Source organism: Anopheles stephensi, chromosome 3 (genome assembly GCF_013141755.1).
Source record: "Anopheles stephensi strain Indian chromosome 3, UCI_ANSTEP_V1.0, whole genome shotgun sequence".
Lineage (NCBI taxonomy): Eukaryota > Metazoa > Arthropoda > Insecta > Diptera > Culicidae > Anopheles > Anopheles stephensi.
This window is the reverse complement of record NC_050203.1, coordinates 32,589,268-32,609,117: the sequence shown is the minus strand read 5'-3', so window position 1 is coordinate 32,609,117 and position 19,850 is coordinate 32,589,268. Positions and strand designations below refer to the sequence as shown.

Genomic DNA, 19,850 nt, shown 5'->3' with positions numbered 1-19,850 from the left:
AAACAAAAAGGCGTTTCAAATAATTTTTTGTTTAAAATATAAAAATTAAAACAAACACAATATAAGGCCTGAAATGATAAAAAATAAATTTAATATTAAACGATTAAAATAACAAAAAAACTCAACTTTAGTAAACATAATAAGGCTTTGTTTATTCTGCTTTTTCGTTCGTATTTCTTTTGCGGTAAAAAAATTAACCAAAACTATACACACACACATATACACTATCACCTAACACGGTCTTGAGGCGGGGGGCAGGTTTTGTTTTGGGGGGATGCTTAACGATTTAAAGAGAGGATTAAAAAGAACATAATGCCAAACAATAATTTAATACCGACCCGCATACAGTAGTAGTAGTAGTAGTAGTAAGAGTAGTTAATATGTTACAACTTAAATCTCTTAAAGTAGGTGAAACCTCTTAAAAAAGAAATGGGAAGATGAAAATAACGATCCAATTTCTTGTGCCGATCAGTTCCAGTCTCTAAAGTACACTCTCTACCTGCTGACTGTACATTTTATAGTATTATGCGACGGACGCAAACGCAAAGGTAATACTATTTTATAATATATGTATAGGTGGTAATAAGGCGCCTACTACACAGATACAACTGCTACGCTGCTAACATCTAAAATTCCACTTCTCGCTAGTATTTCGTTTCGCTGCTCTGCTGGGCTTGGGCAAGTCTTTATGGGTGCAGTATATAGAAGAGGGGGGTTCTGGCGTTACAACACGATGTTCGATGCTTCTCCTGAGCAGGTTCATTAAGCTTGCTTTAAGAGCCACAAAAGCTCGATTTAAATTAACCAAAAAGCTACTAAAAAGCCACTTAAGAGCATACGAGAGAGAGAGAGAACGAGAGAGAGAGAGTGAAGAATGCGTATGAAAATGCTACTAGAAGGAAAGAGAAGGTCCCCTGGCGCCACCCAGAGATGATAACACTCGGGCATAGATACTGGTGGTTGATGGTTGTGTTGAAGGAGAGAGAGAGAGAGAGAGAGAGATTACGCGATGACGATGACAGGGGCGAAGGAATGATTGCACTATGAGGGCCTGAAGCATGGATGACTGATCACTGCAATCGGATCGATTTCGAGCATTGCTTCGCTACGAATGACGCTGCACACACACACACACACTACAGCAGAGTACTCTCGTACCCTCAGGAGGAAGCGGCCGTCGCAGTGGTAGTAGCAGTGTTGGTGGTGATGGAGATGGGTTGAGATTGAGATGATGATTCTACTACCACCACGGTCGCTGCCGCCGTCGACGTGGTGGATTGGTCCGCTTTGGAAGGTTTACCTTTGCCAACTGGTCCGGATAGGGATGGGCCACTGCCACCGGCGGTAGTGCCAAGCGTGGAGAGCGTTCGCTGTTGCTGGAACCCGGTCACCAGACTGCTCTGGGACGAACTGTCCGAGTGGTTGTTGTTGTTGCCGATCGAGGCAAGCGACATCGCCATCGGATGATGCGTCGGGCTTTGCGACGGTGTACTGTTGGTGCTTTTCGCTTTCCGGAACCAGTTTCCCAGCTTGCGGCGTCCGAGCGAGTTCGAACCGTAGTCGGAGCTGGCTAGCACCTGTTGTTGCTGCTGCTGCTGCTGCTGGAGCGATGCATCTTTGGGCATTTTTCGAGACTTTTTCGGAAGCGTATTACCACCACCAACGGACCCACTACCGACGGCAGACGGCGGCACCAGCGACGGTGGCATCATGGTCGGCTTGCTGAGAGATTCTTTCGCGTACTGCGAACTGGTCGACATGGACGAAACGCTGCTTGCTACCGATGGCCGGAAACCACCACCACTGCCCCCATCCACCATATCGTACAGATTCTGGTCTCCACTATCCGCCCCCTCCTTGCCATCCAAATCCACGTACGGGAAATATTCACGATCGGAAAGATTGTCGTCGTCAAAGCAGGACGCCGCACCGCCGTCCAGCTCGGACACGAACAAACTTTCCCCGCAGAACTGCCGTTCGGACGAGAGTGTGTTCAGGAAGCGCAGCTTGCTGCTGCTGCTGCGAAAGCAGAAATCGAACCACTTGTTCCGGGTGTCACAGTACAGCCGCAGCGCGTTCTTCAGCGTCACGCCGAACATTTTCCCATCCGGAAGGTTCAGGATGCGACAGTTGTCGAGAAAGATGCGGCCCTTGTAGATGTAGTTGGTGCGCTTGAGCAGATCCTTCTTGCAGTAGATGAGCTGCCGGTCGAACAGGAACAGGGTGTACGTGTTGTTCCACAGGTTCGGGGACATCCGGATCGCGTCCGTTTGCAGAAACAGCCGGGTACTGTGCACGTTGATCGACGGGCCTTGGAAGTTTTCGAACCGTGCCTGGATGCGGGACAGATACTCGCTGTGCCGTTTACCTGTTGCCCGGTTTTCGGTGGTTCGTTTCGAGAAGAAAAGGGTAAAGCAAACATAAGAAATCAACAAACAAAAGTAAAGGCACCTACAAATAAGAAAAACAAGCAACGGGAAGCGTTTCCTAGGATCTAAGTAGGCAGATGAACGCAAACCACAAACCACATCTATCGCATGCGAACAGTAGTAACCATTGATTTCTGGAGCAGTCAAGCATAAATTTTTTTTTTCGGACAAAAATGGTTAAACGTCGGCGGCAAGTGAATTTTGATACGGCGGAAGGCGACTACGAAAATGAGGCCGGCCCATCACGACCATCCCCTCACGCGGAAGGTCCAAAAAAGCTAAAGCTAGACAAGGACGGTACTGTGCCACGCCGAAACTTTGGATCGCAGTCCGGGGCCAACGAGAAAAAGCCCCAGTTGTACATCCCGATGTCGACCCGGTACAAGCGAACGAAAACGCTCACCGTAACGACCATTAGTCGATCGTTGGATGGTCGGGACGAGAAAATTGAAAGTGAAACGGTACGGGAAAGTGCATCCAGAATCTACCATCACTAGGCCAAAGCTCTACCATCGTTAACGCATGCAACATGGGGGGGAGAAAGTTAAATTCTAGCGTGTTTTTTTTGTGTCGCCCGGCAAAACTCACCTTCATTCACCATCTCCGTGACGCGCCGCATCGCCGACAGGGCCATCTCGAACACCTCCCGGCAGTCCATCGTTTCCAGCTCGGATTTGGTACACTTGCGCAGGTTCAGCGTCGGCAGCAGCTCCTTCCGGGTGAGCGAGTGTTTGACTAGTTCGCTGAGATGTAGCGGGTAACGACATATCCGTTGTATCGGGGCCAGTAGATGCGCCGACAGTGGTAACTCTGGTAAATTCTCCGCCATACGACAGCTGTGGACGGTGGTAAAAGCGAAATGGGTTCCAATAAACGAAACGATCTTCAATAAACCATCATCAGGGCACTTACTTTTCCAGTATTTGATTCGCTTCCTTATTGTTGGCATAGTTCTCCAGCTCCATCAGCGCACGGGGGTACGAGTTGCAGTAGGACGAGTACACCATGAACGCCGATTGCTGTAATGATCGAGAAGCAGCGCCGGGAACAGTTAGTTACACCCCCGAAAAGCCCGCTCCTACACGTTTCCGATCGTGGTGATCGTGGACACTTACATACTCCAGGAACACTTCACCGATCCGATTGTTTGGCACAGCGAGACGTAACGCGTCGAGAAAGGTTTGCTGGAAGCGCCAGATCTTTTCCAGGTTGGAAAATATCAAATTTACACTTTCCACCGAAAAGACGTCTTCCCGTTCGCGCAACGGTTTAATGAAGCTGAAGTAAGGAAGAAACGGGAAAAAATAAATTCATGGCCTCTTTTCTCGCAGCGATCTTCATTCTCCCCCCCCAAAACACTTACCCCAAACAAAGCGAATTGAGCAGCTTCACGTAGTTGATCTCCGTTTCGAGCAGCTCCTTGATGATGTTCTCCTTCGTTAGGTCCGGATGACTAGCGACACCAGCGTCCGGTGGCGTACCGGTGGAAGCTACCGGCGACCCATCGCTCGCCACCGACAGTCCGCCCATCAGTCGGGTACTACTATCACAGTTGCCACCTTCGATCAGCGTGGAAGCACTGCTGCCTCCGTCATCGTCCTCACAAGCACCGTGCGAATGAGAGGACGGTGCCGTCTGCTTGCTCGTCGTCTCACTGTTGCTAATGATGAGTATCTGCTTCGGTTTGGCGTACGTTGGCACAATCTTCACAAAGTCCTTCGGGAACCAGCCACAGTCGGACGGCTTCCGTTCACCGTCAACACCGGCGGGCGTCGTCACGATTGCGTCCGATTTTAGACGACCCCACCACCACGGCCCTGCCTCACGCTTCAACACCTCCACCAGAGCACCTTTCTCGAGACCAAGCTCCTGGGGACCACCGGGCCGGAACGAAAACAACACCTCGGCAAACACGGGCTCGACAAGCAGTTCGTCCTCTACCGCTACCGCTTCATCTTCGTCCGGGTGGGACGAGATGCTTTCGCTATCACTAACGTCCAGCTCGGTTGGTATCGTGGTGGAGGTGCGGGTGTGCTGTCTTCGCCGTCGACGCCTTCCGTCCACTTCGCAGTCATCACCGGACGCAACGATGCAGTCCAGACCGGACGGTTGACTTAGCGATTTGCCGCTCAGCCTTGATATGTTGGTGACGTTCTCTTTGTCCTTGCCCTTGAGCGATAGTTTGTGCTTCAGGATGGACGAGCTGGTGGTGCTGCTGCTGGTGGACACTTTCGCTGAGTTGGCCCTCCGTACCGGTACGCCGGCCGTATACTGTGTGTGGGGTGATACCTCCTGAAGGGAGAGAAAGAAAGAGAACATTAGAAAAACTCATTCCGGAGAAGATCGCGATTGCGTTTCGATAGACTTACCCCATTGCGCACACCGTCCGGAACACCTTCCGGGTGATGCTCGAGCGGGTGAAGTTGCTGCAGCAGTAGATGTTGATCCGCATCATTGTCCAGCTCGACCTGGATGCCCGAATCGCCGCTGTTGCATTTGTCCCGCCGATGGGACTTGGTCTTGCGGCGCTCCTTACTCGATCGCCAGATCAGTGGCCCGAACCGGTGGTGATGGTGCTGCTGCTGCTTGTCATCCACACTCATCGTGCCACCGTTGTGCTGTTCGGTTGTGGCAAGGGTCACCGGTTGGGCGGCGACCGTTTTCGAGGTTTTAAAATGTGAGAACGTTTTGCGGAACTTTTGCAGTACGCTTTCGGAAGCTGAAGAATATGAAAAAAGATTGAAGTACATCACCTTAACGGAGAGAGAGATTGTACGAACCTTGCACTGGATGATGTGTGGCACCGCCGCTGCTGCTGGACACTTTGGTTTGGACAGTCTTCTGATGCGAGGATGATGATGATGATGATGATTGATGCACATTCGAGGTGGGACTGAGATGGGCATTGGCACCGCCAGTACTTAGGTGGGGATTCCGTGCATCCTGCTGGCTGCCTCTGCCAGCCGGTGCCGCTTCAATCGGTGCCTCCGAAATCGATGGACTAGAGACGGCTCGTAGCTGAAGGGGCTGTGAAGCAGATAGAAGAGAGCACAGGGAGGAAAATCAGAACCAATCTCACTGAAGAAAGAGAAGAAAAAAAAAAACCCACAACGTAATGGCTCTGAATCACTGTCCCCTTCCAGGTGTGTCTGGGGGGGGTTTATTTGATTGGCAATCGGGTCCGTTCAGATATCGGAACGTCGTCGAAAACAAAAATGTGCTACCTCATTTTATAGCACCACTCTTTTTTGGACGACGCACAAAACGGAAGGAACCTGTACGCGATAAGTCGTGAATGTACAGAATGACCAGGCCCATACCCCAATGCTCCCGATGGGGACACCGACGACCTTGTGCAATAAAAAAGCACTTCCTTCGGCATAGCTTTTGCGCCATCATCATTTTCCTGTCATTCCGCGTTGTCAATAATTTTGGTGAGGTGATTTTGTGACATCCAGAATAAACCGACCACTGGGAAAGATGGCCACCGATTTCTGCGTCCCAGGGGAAGAGCTTTCCTACCTTACTGGATCTGTCAGACGTGCAAAACAAGCGAGATTGAAGGACAATAGGATTATGGTTCCCGCTACGAGCGAGGAGCGCTATCATGTGAGTGTTGTCAACCACCGCATAGTCCTCCTCTCTTGAGCGAGGAGTCCATTGATAAGCGCATCAAAGTGGCTGCGGATCGGTTTATTTATGTCCAGGCAAGAATGTAGGGAAATATGATCCCCACATATAACCCGGTATCGTCTCGGTTGTTTGCGTACGAATCTATTTATATTCTGCACTATCTGCTGCTGGAGCGAGCTTAGCTCGTATGACAGTGTCACATCGGAATGATATGATTGCGGAATCGAATAGTTGCAATACAAGGAGACGAATGAATGGGCTCTGGAGCCTCGGGAGGCAGTTACGATGCGTAGTTTACTTATCGTGAAACATGATCTTATCGGGGGAAACAGTAGTCGCAGCTGTTTTGTTATTAAATTTACAAGCCAAGCATGACTCTGCCCCGCCCGGCACTTATCACACACGAATGATGCCACGTTCAGCTTTTTTCCCAAATTTGCTGATAAACATCGTCACACCTTTCTCTTGCATTGTTGTAGTAAAAAAAAAAAAAACTGTTGACAATGTCTGATAACACAAGCAGGAATGTAACATCGAATCGAAACAACAGGGGAGTAGAAAATGCATTCCAAAATAGATAAATGTGAGTCATGTCACTCCAGTTTTTTCTTGTCCTCCATATTGCGATCAAAGAGCAGCGCGGGACCTTCCCACGTGTGGATTGAATATTTACATAAAATGTTTTGCGTAAACAGAAACACTTAACCTTAGCCTATAAATACACAGAACAACCTAAACGAGCACAGGCACAATCAGTGACGAGCCTTCCGGAAGCAAGGCGAAAAACGACAACTCATGTACATGATCTACACAGCTGGCCCAAGGATGGCAAACAGCGAGCGGATTAAGCTTGTCGAGCTGGGCGATGATGGATGATGGAGGATGGTAACGCTTCAGACGAGGACACGTGGAATTCTCCACCATTCTAGAGCACACGGGGTGGAAAGTTTTTTTCCCATTCCCTACCCTCTCCCTACCGTCTGATGCTGTTGCCACCGGTACTCAGCACTTGTGCCGTCCGCCATCGGGAAGTCCTCCTCGTCCACGCGTAACGCTACGTAACGCTCCCGAACGCCACCAGCAGCAGCCGCTCGTGGTCTACAGTGGTACAGCGATCCGATGTCGCCATAGCCGAGGTAGTAACCGTACGCCTGCAGCACACTGTACCCGAGCCGAAGCTTTTCCTTCTGCTGATGGTGGGCCACAACACTGCCGGCACTGCCCCGCAATCGGCAGATGCTGTACGATTGTCGGTTTTTGAGTAACATTTTCACACGGCACCGTTGTCTTTTCTTGGGGAGCTGGGTTGCTTCCATTGACGAGTAGTTAGTGGGCACGCAATGCACTTGCAATTTTTCTAGTCTAGAGGCGTGTTTTGCCGGTATTTCACATTCGTTTGTTTTCGGTTCTATGATCTTGTACCGCACACACACTGATGCTTTGACTTTTAACAAAAGAATAACGAAAAACAAGGTACTTCAAATTAGCAAAAACACAACCAAGCTCACACGGTGTCTCGATACTGGCAACGAGACTCGTTGCGAAGAGACTCCAAAAGATACTGGTCACTAAGCCACTATTAGTTCACACATCACCGATTTACCGGTCTGTTTCTTTTTTCGGAACCGCCTGATTGACACTAACAACGCGAAAGGTACACAAGGTGGAACTTTCCGCACCTTTGATAACCTTGGCTGGGTAGTTCCTATTCCGGGGAATTTGTTTTCACCGCAACAATGGATTTGGGTAGCCCGTTTTTCCCATTTGCTGCCTCGCACAGGCCACACGCCTCCCATTCGAATCGCATGTTCTACCTTATCTGGCTTGTCTCTGCTGAACAACACACACACACATTAGGAGGAAGACACTTGCGAAGGCTTTGATTGCCAAGGGCGATGATTGATTGTACCGGGTGGGATTACTTTCGAGGAAAAAAAGTTTGTGGGGAGAGTCCCGAGTCTGAGGTGTGAGCGAGATCCAGGAATCTGCTCACTCAGGCTCAGTTTATCATGGCACTTGCAGGAATGGTTATCACATCCGTTCGTGGGAACAGCGGTTTTACAACTCCAGATACCTAGGATCTAGATCCAGGATATCCAGAACGCTAGGCCTATGCAACACTGGATTTTTAAGTCCTTCCAAAAGGGAAAGGAAGAAAGATTGGCCGTCCTGCTGCTATCACTAAAAATCATCTTTAAGACCACTTTCGCTATAAAATCGCTCCCAAGCGAGATATCTCTAAACCTTCTCCCGCCTATCGCCCATCACGGTCCAGTAGTAGTACTCTCCACTTCTTGCAAATCATTCACGATTACCAGTGACCGGCGATCATGATTTATGGCGCCCTCGGTCTCTGGCCCCAAAAGTCACGAGATCGAAGGAACGGGGGACAAACCGCCGCTTGCTGCATCTTCCAGCGGTTTCCACACAATGTTTAATTAGGTGTCCGGCGTAGGGTTCACCGGCATTGCCGCCGACTATCCGGACCAATCGATCTATACACTGATACTTGAGTGTCGAAACGGTTATAAATTACCACGAGGTAAACCGAAGTTAGTAGCTTGCGTTATCAGTTAATTGCACCCGGTTTTAAAAGGCCGAACGAACGTGCTCCTCCCCGGTCATTCGACACCCCCTCTTGAAAAAGGGGTGTCCTCTGCGGACATATCCCGTCGGTGACGGTGATGATGATACGGAGAGAAGGGTATCCTACTTGAGTTTTTTGTTTGTTTGATTACCTTGGATCATCACACACTGCCGGCCCGCTGCACGAGACAAACGTCACGGCTAATCGATCGGGATGGTGTTCGATCGATCATGGAGCAACAGATTGTTTGCACGTGACATTAGATTCGCGATTCGTGTGTGTAGAGCAGTAATGGGCATATTATTCAATCGGCCCATTTACAAGCGATCGGCGATATTTATATTCGGTTTTTATCATCAAGCAGCACTCCCGGCGGCCATTGCACGCGGAAGAAACATGAACCATTCATGCGGGTGATAAGTGATGCGTGATATGCTTGATTACATACCTGGGGCACATATCGAATCGTCCCCCTTTAAAGACTAGATAAAGGTGTAGGATTTTTGGGGTTTTTTGGAGAGGATTTTGCACACACACACAACTAGCACTTGTTTCACTATGCTATTATGCCACATCTCATCTCACATCACACACTGTCTACGCCGAGACGCACGGTCAATGATAGAACTGCCCAGTGCCGAGAGATGCCTGAACTTGCCCTCAATTTATTTTGCAACCAACGGAACAGTAAAACGAAAACTCTGTCTTCTTCTTCAGCACCGCTAATTAAATGCGTCTCGAGTGGTCAACAGTCTGCTTCCAATGCTAATTGGGGAGCATATTTGTATCTTCCAAATCGGAAAAATTCACATCGCACACCAAGACACACTACTTGACACTCACTCTTCAGCAGCTTTACACTGTTGTCGGAGAAACAATCGTGTTTCCCCCCAAAAACCGAACTGGGTTTTTTGCTTCGAAGGCGCCACGAGTGCGCACGCAATATCTTGGTAGAACCGCACTCGACGATGGTCGCGATACGAAATGGCTTGATTGAAAGTATGCGAGACGCTTTACCCATTACCGTTGGCTCTTTATGGTTCGATCAGATACGGTTGCCTGTTCGTGGAGAATGGCTGTTTGTGGGATGGAGATAGGGGATGGTCTATCAAGCGGGGTATTGCAGGATCGAAACAGGAGGCACAATGGTGACGACGTCGTAGAGATTAGAGAGAGAGAGCTATGAGAGATGCTTCTGTCTGTTGTCGGTGGTCTTAAAACTACACTGATTATTGGAGATGGACGTGGTATGTGAAGACACCTTTATCATGCTTTGCTGGCACTGTCGATTTTGAGCTCTAACTCCATTCTCCAAACACTGGATATTTACCGGTAAAGTCTAGCTTTTCTGACTGGTCTAAATAGGCGTTCTATCCATGTATGCAAGGACTTGCCATAGAATTGATATTCAAGATTGTCACAGGAGTCTGATCGAGATGAGATACAACACAAGACCTCCGGACTTAAAGGGTCAAACATCAAGACACAGAGGAGTAACAGACTTTGCTTGGCAGTGATGTCCAGCCTATGCTCTGAACTGTCATCCTTCTCCCAGGTCGATGCTCTTCACTTGAGAGCGCGAGTTTACAACTACTATTTACTATTTGCTTACCCTGTGCAGCGTACAAATACACCGCAAAACACCTGGAGATACCACCTTGGTCACAAAATTCAGTACTCACAAATCGGGGACTCGGGGTACAGATTTTTACTGCACATTCTTAACCGGCTTAGTCCGATCCGATTTAGTCGTGAATCGATTTTTATCACCATCCGTTCGCTACGTATACCTGCTGTTTGCCTTTGCTATCAAGTTTTAAGCCCTGCCGGGCCCTTTGCCTCGGAATGCCCTCCGAGGGGGGAAGGGTGCGATAAGACAGAGAGATAGAGAGATGAAACGAATATCACGGCAGCATTCTGTCCAGTGTTAACAACCGATGCAACGGGCAGGGGGGTGTTGCAGAAGCAGAAGTGGATGGAAAAAACGCACTTTCAATTATCCTTTCTGATAGGTTATCTGTCTGCTAATTCCTTGTCCGGTGTGGTATAACCACGACCATCCGCGGGCATTAATTACTGCTTCCATTGTATCGACGACTAAATCGTCCGGTATTACAGCTCATATATCATACAGTAGTAGTTACATGGAAGGTTCAATTTTATAGACAAAGCATCTGCTGTGGATTGATATGGCGCATTTCATAATAAGAGATAAATTCTTTGTTGGTAAACGACAACAATAAATAAATCAACTACTTCCGGGTTCTATTACTCAGAAGGCACACGTTTCCCTATGTCAGCGATCCTGAAGACTACACTCCCGATTAGTCACTGCTCTTGTTGTTGTGATTGGAGATGTTACATGTCCTACCTGTAATACACTCTAGAATACGTAGAATTGGCTATCTACGCCGTTTTTTTTGGTGCGTGTCTTAAGGTATATCACCCCGTTCACGCTAATCACGCTGATTGCACATGGTTTGCTGCTCTGCAATCAGCGTACGGTTGACGATCTCTGATTTGGGCTTTGGTCGTAAATGTTTGGGCGGCAGGTCAGCCATTATCAGGCCACCTTCTGCGAGCCGGTTAGGCCCGCCGGTCGGCTGATTTTGATTGATGCATCATGGCAAAGCTGGTGGATGGTTTATTCGTTGGCGGGTTTTTGTTGTAAATAAGTAAATAATAATCTCTAATAGCGACAGGTGAATGTGTGTCTGGGGCGAAGTTTGAGTGGGGCCTGTCAAACGAGCCCGTCAAAAGAGGGAAAGATCGTCGGTGATTTTGAGGAGCAATCGATGAGAAGCAATAGGACAATTCAAATTTTTGTTGCAAGAGATGCGATGCAACGAGGTTACGCCGATGTAGTGCATGAATATTTGGATGGTTATAATAATTTTCTGTTCATTTAACAAGCCAAATAGGAACTCACCATAAAGGTTCCATAACCATAAATGTAATATTCATGAATTTCGCAGTATAGACATTGAAGTAGTTGTCGATGTAATTGGCCATCATTGTCTTCAATTTTATGCCACTTCTTTGGCAACGTATTAAACAAGATGGCAAATGAATACAAATGAATAGTTTCTATTGTACTGGACTCAACTACGAGGTATCAGACCTTAGAACTGTCCACACGAGTTTCCAGACTATGTCCTGCCATTCATAAAAGCTTCGGAGACGATTCAATCAGCTAATCAGTTTTTATTGGCCAGGTTGATGAGTTAAATATTTAAAATTGAAGATAAATACGCACTAATGGGATGAAGCAGTCTTAAGGAAATAGCGGGGAAAGGCCTTCGATTTCAGAGTGTTTTGTAAGGCCATCTCTTAAAATATCTAATTTGTGTTTCAATCTCGTCTAACGGTTTGGTTGAGTTTCCAAAGATCATAATATACAGTATAAAAATCCGTGATTGCCATTTGATTGCATTAACACTGATTACTAATTGGCAGTGCAGTGGCGCCATCTATTGTAAAACGAAGGAAACTCATTATCTAACAAATAGACAAACTCATAGAGGTTTGTTCAGCCAAGTAATGCATGTCAACGACTGAATAAAGTAAAAAAGCATACATATTTATTTTACCATAACATTAACTTGTACTAACGGCCATAAAAAGGCCCCCCCTAATCCACACGCGCTAATTGAAAATCGATCGTAAAACTTGCAAGCACCAGATAGGCACGGCAATGCGGAACAAAAAGCCCAACGCCAAATGTCGTACAAATCAAATTAGAGTCAATTAAATGCGGAAGGCAGTGGCCATCGGCGGAACAACCATAATCCAACCGTACCGGATAGGAAGGTAGCGGATAAAAACAAAAGCTCGTAAACCCTTTCTGCTCACGAACGTAAAACGTGTGCGCAGGTGACATCGAGCCACCAAGAAATACACACGGGGACACCGTGGCAGCAGCTACAACGTTCTTCCTTTTGCACAGGTGGTAGGGGGTGGATTTTCCACAACACCTCCGTTCGCATCGTAGTTCGTTAGCGGAAATTCAATTGCAACCATTTTTAACACACACCTTTACACAGAGACATACAAACGCTAGTGAACGGGATGGCTGGCAGTGGGATTGCTGATGGTGGAAAATTGTTTGGATTGGGATAATGAAAAGGAAAAAAAAATCGAACCCATTCGTCGTAACAGGGATTACGTTCCGTACCGGTGAGCATCGGTTAGTGCGAGTGTTTATTCTACCAATGAATGAATGCAAATGCTAACTACCAGCTCACAGAAAACTGGGTCACTCCCTTACAGATTAATGAATTTCTAAAACATACGATTTGTAATTGGATATCCTAATGAATGGATAGGGGCGCCTCCTATCCAAACCAAACTGCCAAACAAAATCGATCGATACGGGCGAGAGCTAAGCAATTAAATGCGCAACGCTAATGCATTCGCCGTTCAGAAACACAATGTGCGGAAATTGTGCCATTTGTAATCGAGCTAGAAGACGAAAACCTCATCTCTTCCCTGCTGCAAAAGCAAGGATCGCGAGATGACAGCTTTGGCCAACCGTGAAACAGAAATTGCGTACAACAACGTACACGCAAGAAACGACACAACCTTCGACGACGCCTTACAGTGTGACTTTCGGTTTCTTCTCACCGTGAACATCGAATGGCACGCTTTGGCGGATGGTTAATGTGCGTAAAAACGATCACCGCAAGCGGTCGTCATCGTTTTGGGTGCGATGAGCAGACAAGACACAAAGAACACGATTGGGAAAACCGACCGGCGAAAGAAAGGGCTGAGTGTCTTCAAGACTGGATAATGACTGGATAGGTGTGAGAGGGCGAGCGCAGCTTTTACGCAATAAATGATAACCGGATGATCAAATGATGCACGATTTCCATATCTTTTCTATTTTTTCTGGAAATAAAAGGAAAATGGCGAAAGCAAGAGAAACAACAGCAAAACAAACCCCTCGATTGTGTAATAATGACAATTTTCATTTCCATTTCCACGATGGGGATCGTACGAATTGAACTGTGGGTGTACAAATGTGTTGGGTTTGCCTTTACAATCATTACGCCCTGCCGGCTCTCCTTCGGCTAAGGTCATTATCGAGCGGAACAACCGCTTAATGTACGTTCGTTATGTTACGGTTGAGGTCAAAGGATTTTCGGAACATTCAACACAGAAGCTTTGCAGAGCGAAACAAAAACTGAGCTCAGAAGTTTGTCGTTTGTCTGGCCATATGTCTTCTAACTGGTTGAGTTTTGTTTTGTCTCCACAACAAGTTGTTCCCTGCAAGTACAAGGTGCCACGTGGCAGATGTGCCAGAGTTCGAGAAAAGATCCTTCTCAGATGATGATAACCACACACCGAACCGCTGCTGTAATCCGAACCTTCACGGTTCGGACGAATATCTCCTCGCAACCGACTACCTGCTAGACCTGAGTGCTTGAAACTCTCGCAACTCGAGGTGGAACAAGAGTTTGAGTCCTTTTGCATCTTCCTCGTTTCCTGTGCCTACGGTTCGGGGCGAGTCGTCTAGTTTTTATAGGGCACTAGAGTTTGCAGGCTTTGAGAAATTCAGGGACAACAGACGGCAGCTGTCAAGTGTTCGGTTCCTTTCGGATCGCTCCAGCTGCTGCCTAGCTAGCGAGCGCGTAGGAATCAAAGCGGATTGGATCCAGATGGTTCGGTGGCTTAGGCTTTGGCTTCCCATCCTGCTTACACTTCACGAACATCGTTCAAATACCTTCTCAAGGTGCGTCCGTACTGCACAGTTTGATCCGTCTACCACGGATCTAATGATGATTGAAAAGATCCATCTGGTGGTGCAGTTAGAATTTCACCAACCAGCTCTAGCATAGCATCAGAGGTCACCGATCTGCATGCGCTCGCTCGCGCCCTCTCGGGGAATGGGGAGGATGCCAATCACGCGCGGATTATGAATCACGGTAAAGCGATTTGCCTTTGCCGGTACGGAAAGTGGGAGCTTCCGTAGACATACTTGTGTGGGGGGGGGGGGAAACCTCCATCGGATGAAAGAGAAAACGAGACGCAGCATCGAGGAGGTACACCTACACACGGATCTACCCGCAGCAGCTTGGATTCGGAAAAGGCATCAGCAACAGGCGTAAGAGCCTCACGGTCAGGGCTGTTTGGCTTTGTTTGGCCATCGTTATTTCGTTTTATCTTCAAACCCAATCGGTGGCAATCGGTGGTGGTAGGCAACGCGTATGTACCCCGAGCGGTGGGTGGGCGAGGTCAGATTATTGGTGGAAAAAGGTGGCTGGCTGGAGATAGAAAGTAACCAGCTTGGCTCGATGGTTCGGACTCGGAGAGTACGGGCAAAGCAGAAACTGCACTGGGAGAAAATGGACGAAAATGTGCTTAAACTCACCTTCGAAGATTTGCCCTCAAACGAGACGCACGAAGTTTTGGTTGGAGGGTATAGAGCTGTTGCTGGTTAGATGATGCAGTTTAACACATTCTTTGGGATTCTTTGTGGAGGTTTCTTTTACACCAGCATAATGCTTATTTCACGGCTCATAAAATCACCTCTTCTAGAGCATCACCTCTATTATCTCGCTTTTAATTGGTAAACTTTAGCCACAGAACAAAACACACATCTGCTCCCAGCTATCGAGCAGCAAGAAAAGCTGGTTAAATAACTGCAGTTCCGGTCTGCATGAATTAGCGCAACTTTTACCACTTTACGCCACCACCGCGCTACGTTACGTCGTGCCGTTGGGTGAATTATGCTTATTGCTCTCCCACCGATAATAAATAGCCCGACCGCACACACCGGATGTGGATAGAAGAAATTTTCGTATCACACGATTTGTTTATTGATATTCTCCACACTTGCACCAGCGCTCGCCCTTTTTGTTTGGGGGGACGCGCGCGATTATCTCACCCGCCGGTGGACAACGCTTCAACCGAAAAGGCACGTGTTACTGTATCGCGTGGGGGGGGATTGGGTGATATGTGTAGAGACAACACAGCCTCGCGAAACGTTACAACCGTCCGGACCTCCGGACTCCGGAACCGGATCTGAGATCGAACGAAAGCACTACAACGCACCGGACCCTGAACTATGCTGCTGCTGCTGCTGCCACCAGCCGCCAAGGCTGCTGAAGTTGAAGTGAATATGCAACCGAAAGCGAGAGAGAGACATGGCGAGCATTGGGAGAGGTTTCTCCAGCTGTGGCCGGAGAGAAACACCATCCAGCCATCTTCCTCCTTCGGTCGGGGAAAGCTGGGCGGAAAATGATTCTAAGCTGGGCTGCGCGTGAGAGGAGAGGACATGGCAGCGCACAGTTCAATACACTCAGGCCCAGGTCTCAGAACAACGACCGACTGGCTCCTGCACATGCTCCTGACCGGCAGCCACCAGCAACCACCTACAATAACAACCAACACACACACACCCGCCGAACGGAGTGCGAGAGGAAAAATGGAAAGCGAACCAAAAAATAAAATCACACGGTGAAACGCAGAGGAAAACGAGCAGACGCAGAGTGTGCGAGATGATGATGGCTGCTCCGAAAAAAGCTGTCCGAAAAGTTGCCAAGGATCGACGGTACGGTGGTCGGTGGCAGCAGCCGAAGGAACAGAACAAAGCGTGAGCTGTGATGAGATGTGATGCGCGCTATTGTTTTGTCGAGCTGGATGCTTTGGTTGAGGCGCAAGAAAGAGAGAGAGAGAGAGAGAGCGAGCGAGAGACCAGGCTCGGTGGACCTGGATTGTATGTATGTATGTTGGACCGGTGAGCCATCTGCTTTATGTGGCGAAGGATCCGAAGGTTCGTGTCCTGGTGGGTGGGTTAACGTAACGCGTAACATTAGGCGTTGGAAGGATGAAATCAGTCGATTGAAACAACAAACTAGCGAGCATAACGAGGCAGTTGAGGATTGTTTTTGAGGTTCTAAAAATTGAAGATAAATTTCCAAAAAAGTTCTTCAAACTTCCATATTCCACATGGAAGAATTTATTATTACATTTGAGTATAAATTTTTGAAATATTAAAAATTGAAGATAAATGTCTAAAAATGGTCTTCAGAATTCCGATTCTTTTGAGGACGGAAGAAATATTCGATTGGAGTATGGATAAAATAGCGACCATAGACCACCATTGGAGCATTGACTTTTGGTGTCTCTTGAATTTTGAATGACCCACAAAATGGAGACAAATGTCTAAAAATACTCTTCAAAATTCCATACTTTCGATGGAAGGATTAAACAGATTTTTAAAGTCCTTAAAATTGAAGATTCATGTCTACAACACTTCAACTTTAAAATTCCATGCTCCTAACAAGTAGTGAAAAACAAATGCGCAAAATGTCCCCCCACACCAGGGACCACTCTCCATCCGTTATCCACCGTTGTCCAACGTCATCGCATCGCAGATCGGAAATCCACCTTCACAAACAATTGCGCTCTTTCACGTCAGCAGGGAAAATGGTTGTTGACTGGGTTGGAATTTCCTTTCCCCTGTACTAAGCAGCGCTCCGGAGAGCGCTCCACTCAAGTGCCAGGAAGTGTTGGAATGATGAGCGCTGTGTGATGCACACTGCAACAAAAAATGCATCACTGTGCATTACAACATCCAGTCCAGTGCAAGTGTGTTGCACATCATGACGCAGTGTGTAGTGTAGTGTTTGATCGCAAAGCTCGCACCAAAGGCTGTGGCTGTGTGGTGTTCGATGCTGACTAACGAAGCACAAACACTTTGTGATTGTACCCGCACGGCGGGCGGATACGATCGAATGGACAAAAACACACTTTACTAGGGGGGAGTGGCTCTTATATGCTTATGGTTGGTTGGGAAAAATCGGGAAAATTCGGAACAAGGATAAGCGCGCACACACACACTCGAAGGAAGCGAATGATGTAATGCGGTAAGTATCGAACCGTAGAACAAAGCATCCCAAGAGCTTGGAACACGTGACTGACGCTTGACAATTTTTGTCTCAACATTAAAAGAAGATTTAAAGCCTTCTTTCGGTAGTAAAGCAAATTTGACATTTAACGGGTATCACGAGGACTACCATTTAATGGGGAAACCGCCTCTCGAATATTTATCAATTATCCTGAATTCCCCAAAAATTGTACGCAAATTCGCACAGCCTAAGGATACTGGTGCCTCATTAGCGTTGGCAGTAATCATCGCCTTCCGGCGTCAGTCGCCAATGTCCGTACTTACCGCGTTCGATGTTAAAATAGCCGATAGCTCCAAGTCATCCGTCGTTAGGTTGCTGCAAGCAGAATGAGAATGAGCAAAAAGGGACATTAATTGTACGGCCAATTCTTTGGGGTTTGGGTGAAGCAAAGCTGGTGAGTTTCTTGATTAATTAGTTAACGTTTCGGCGAAGAAAATGTAACGCTGTAATTGAGTTGTTTTCTTCGGTGCTTTTTTATTTTTGCACATCTATTACACACCCGGTTGTGCCGGAGATAAGTTTGGTGCGGTAGAGCTGTTTATAGCACGCCCGTAGGTCCGTGGTGTACGTAGGATGACAGCCTATTTCTTGTTGGGCAAGCACCCAGCAGGAGGTAAAGTGACCTTCTCGGTAAGGGTAACAAGCCAGCCATCGACCACCCTTCTATCGTCCGATGGAGGCGGTGATTTTCTTTCTTGAATGGATCGGTGACAGGAATGGTGACCCCGGTGCAGTACAATGAAAACAGACATTTTAAGTCCACCGAATGTCCACCAACTGCGGGGAAGGAATGGTGTCGATATCTCACTTCATAAATTAACTCTCCTTCGAAAAGGAAAGACTGGTTGATCCCTGATCGTAAAGAGGACGACCATCTAAGGCATTTACCTGAGCTATTTAAGCTAAATCGCCCCAGTCCCGATGTTTGTTTCCTTTTATTACGCATGCCCACAACCTGTAAGGTGACCTATGTATACACCTACGTGCGTCCTGTACGTGGAAGGATTTCCGTGACCCGTCATGTCCAGGAAGGCGGGCTATAAACAAAGGAATCCTACTGGAGGACATTAAAGATACCGACGCGCTGCACACGGGTTGGGTGGCTTTTTATAGCGGCATAAATCCATTACCAAAAACCCTCACCGGGGTACACCGCAAACGGGCAAATAGAAGCGGAACTAGTGCTTAACAGGGCCATGCCATGAGCAATTACACCATTGATGGGAGGAATGGAGAAGCTCTAATCATAATTTAACCATAGAGATGCGTCAAACTCCTGGGGTGGTCTCGGCATTTGGAAGAAGAGAGAAAATGAGGGTTTCGGGTTTTTTTTCGGATCAAATGGTCCTGGGACCGGTAACATGAAACTCAGCGGTAAGGATAGGCGCTGGACATCCGAATCCCGGAAAAATGTCAATGATCAAAAACCCACCGACATTGGAGGTGATGTTGGTGGGCGCCGGATTGTCGATTACGCCGAAGAGCTTGTCAGAAATTAAGTAGAATTTGTTCACCCAAGACCACACAACAGGTACGTTTTGAACTGACCGCCCCCGTCATAAAGTTCATCACACAGTTCTTGCTTACTTTGCCCCGATAAGAATCGGCCCCTTTCGTAACATGGCTGATGATTATGAAATGTTTTTTTTTTTCCTAACTCCCAGCTTAACCCTTGGTGACCAACGTCAGCGTGTGTAAAATAAAGTGCGTGAAGAGGAAACCGTTTGTCAACCCGGATGACACCTGACACAGCAGCCGGCATTTTCTGGTGGGTCAAGCTAGTAATGAGTCACGGCTGATCGTTTTAAAACCGCCACAATGAAACAAATATTCCCACGTCCAATTCGAGCGCGCGCGTGCCTTCCATCTTGCGGTCACAGGCGTAACACATATTTTAAAATATCACAAATCCGTGTGCCGCAGCACCGTTCCGTGTGCTCCGTGGAAGGGTAAAAGAGTACACAAAACACACAATAAATAAAGGTTTGCGAACGGTGCAACGGTGCTCTCTGGTGAGTGAGGTTAATTTCAGCAAGACTCCATGAGCAGAGCCGCGGGACAGCAAAACGCCGATGTCCCTCCTGTCCTGGGCTGGGGCTGTCGGAAAGACGGACGCACACTAGCCGGGTTTATTAATAGAAGAGTAATTTAAAATAAACTAAAACCCGCACGTAGGGCACCGTTTTGCGCGATGGAATGGTTTGATTGAGCGGTGAACTTCCGCGATTCGCTCAGCATCTGACGGCAACTGTGAAACAGGAAGCTGTATGCATTTTTATGGCCGTCACT

General features: G+C 47.6%; 1 protein-coding gene across 3 annotated transcripts in view; it reads right to left on the bottom strand.

Annotated features, from left to right (window-relative positions):
- LOC118509543 overlaps positions 1–19,850 on the bottom strand; it is a 209,845-nt gene that overhangs the window by 5,685 nt on the left and 184,310 nt on the right. For 2 of the 3 annotated variants that reach the window (XM_036050288.1, XM_036050290.1), the window contains exons 11-18: positions 17,825–17,876; positions 5,210–5,456; positions 4,799–5,148; positions 3,793–4,721; positions 3,545–3,707; positions 3,342–3,448; positions 3,018–3,265; positions 127–2,368 (exon numbers count right to left, since the gene is read on the bottom strand). In XM_036050288.1, the coding sequence (XP_035906181.1) occupies positions 1,161–2,368; positions 3,018–3,265; positions 3,342–3,448; positions 3,545–3,707; positions 3,793–4,721; positions 4,799–5,148; positions 5,210–5,456; positions 17,825–17,876 (3,304 nt within the window). In that variant the 3' untranslated portion in view covers positions 127–1,160. Of the gene's footprint in view, positions 1–126; positions 2,369–3,017; positions 3,266–3,341; positions 3,449–3,544; positions 3,708–3,792; positions 4,722–4,798; positions 5,149–5,209; positions 5,457–17,824; positions 17,877–19,850 lie in introns of those variants that run through there. The other variant, XM_036050291.1, reaches the window with a different exon arrangement.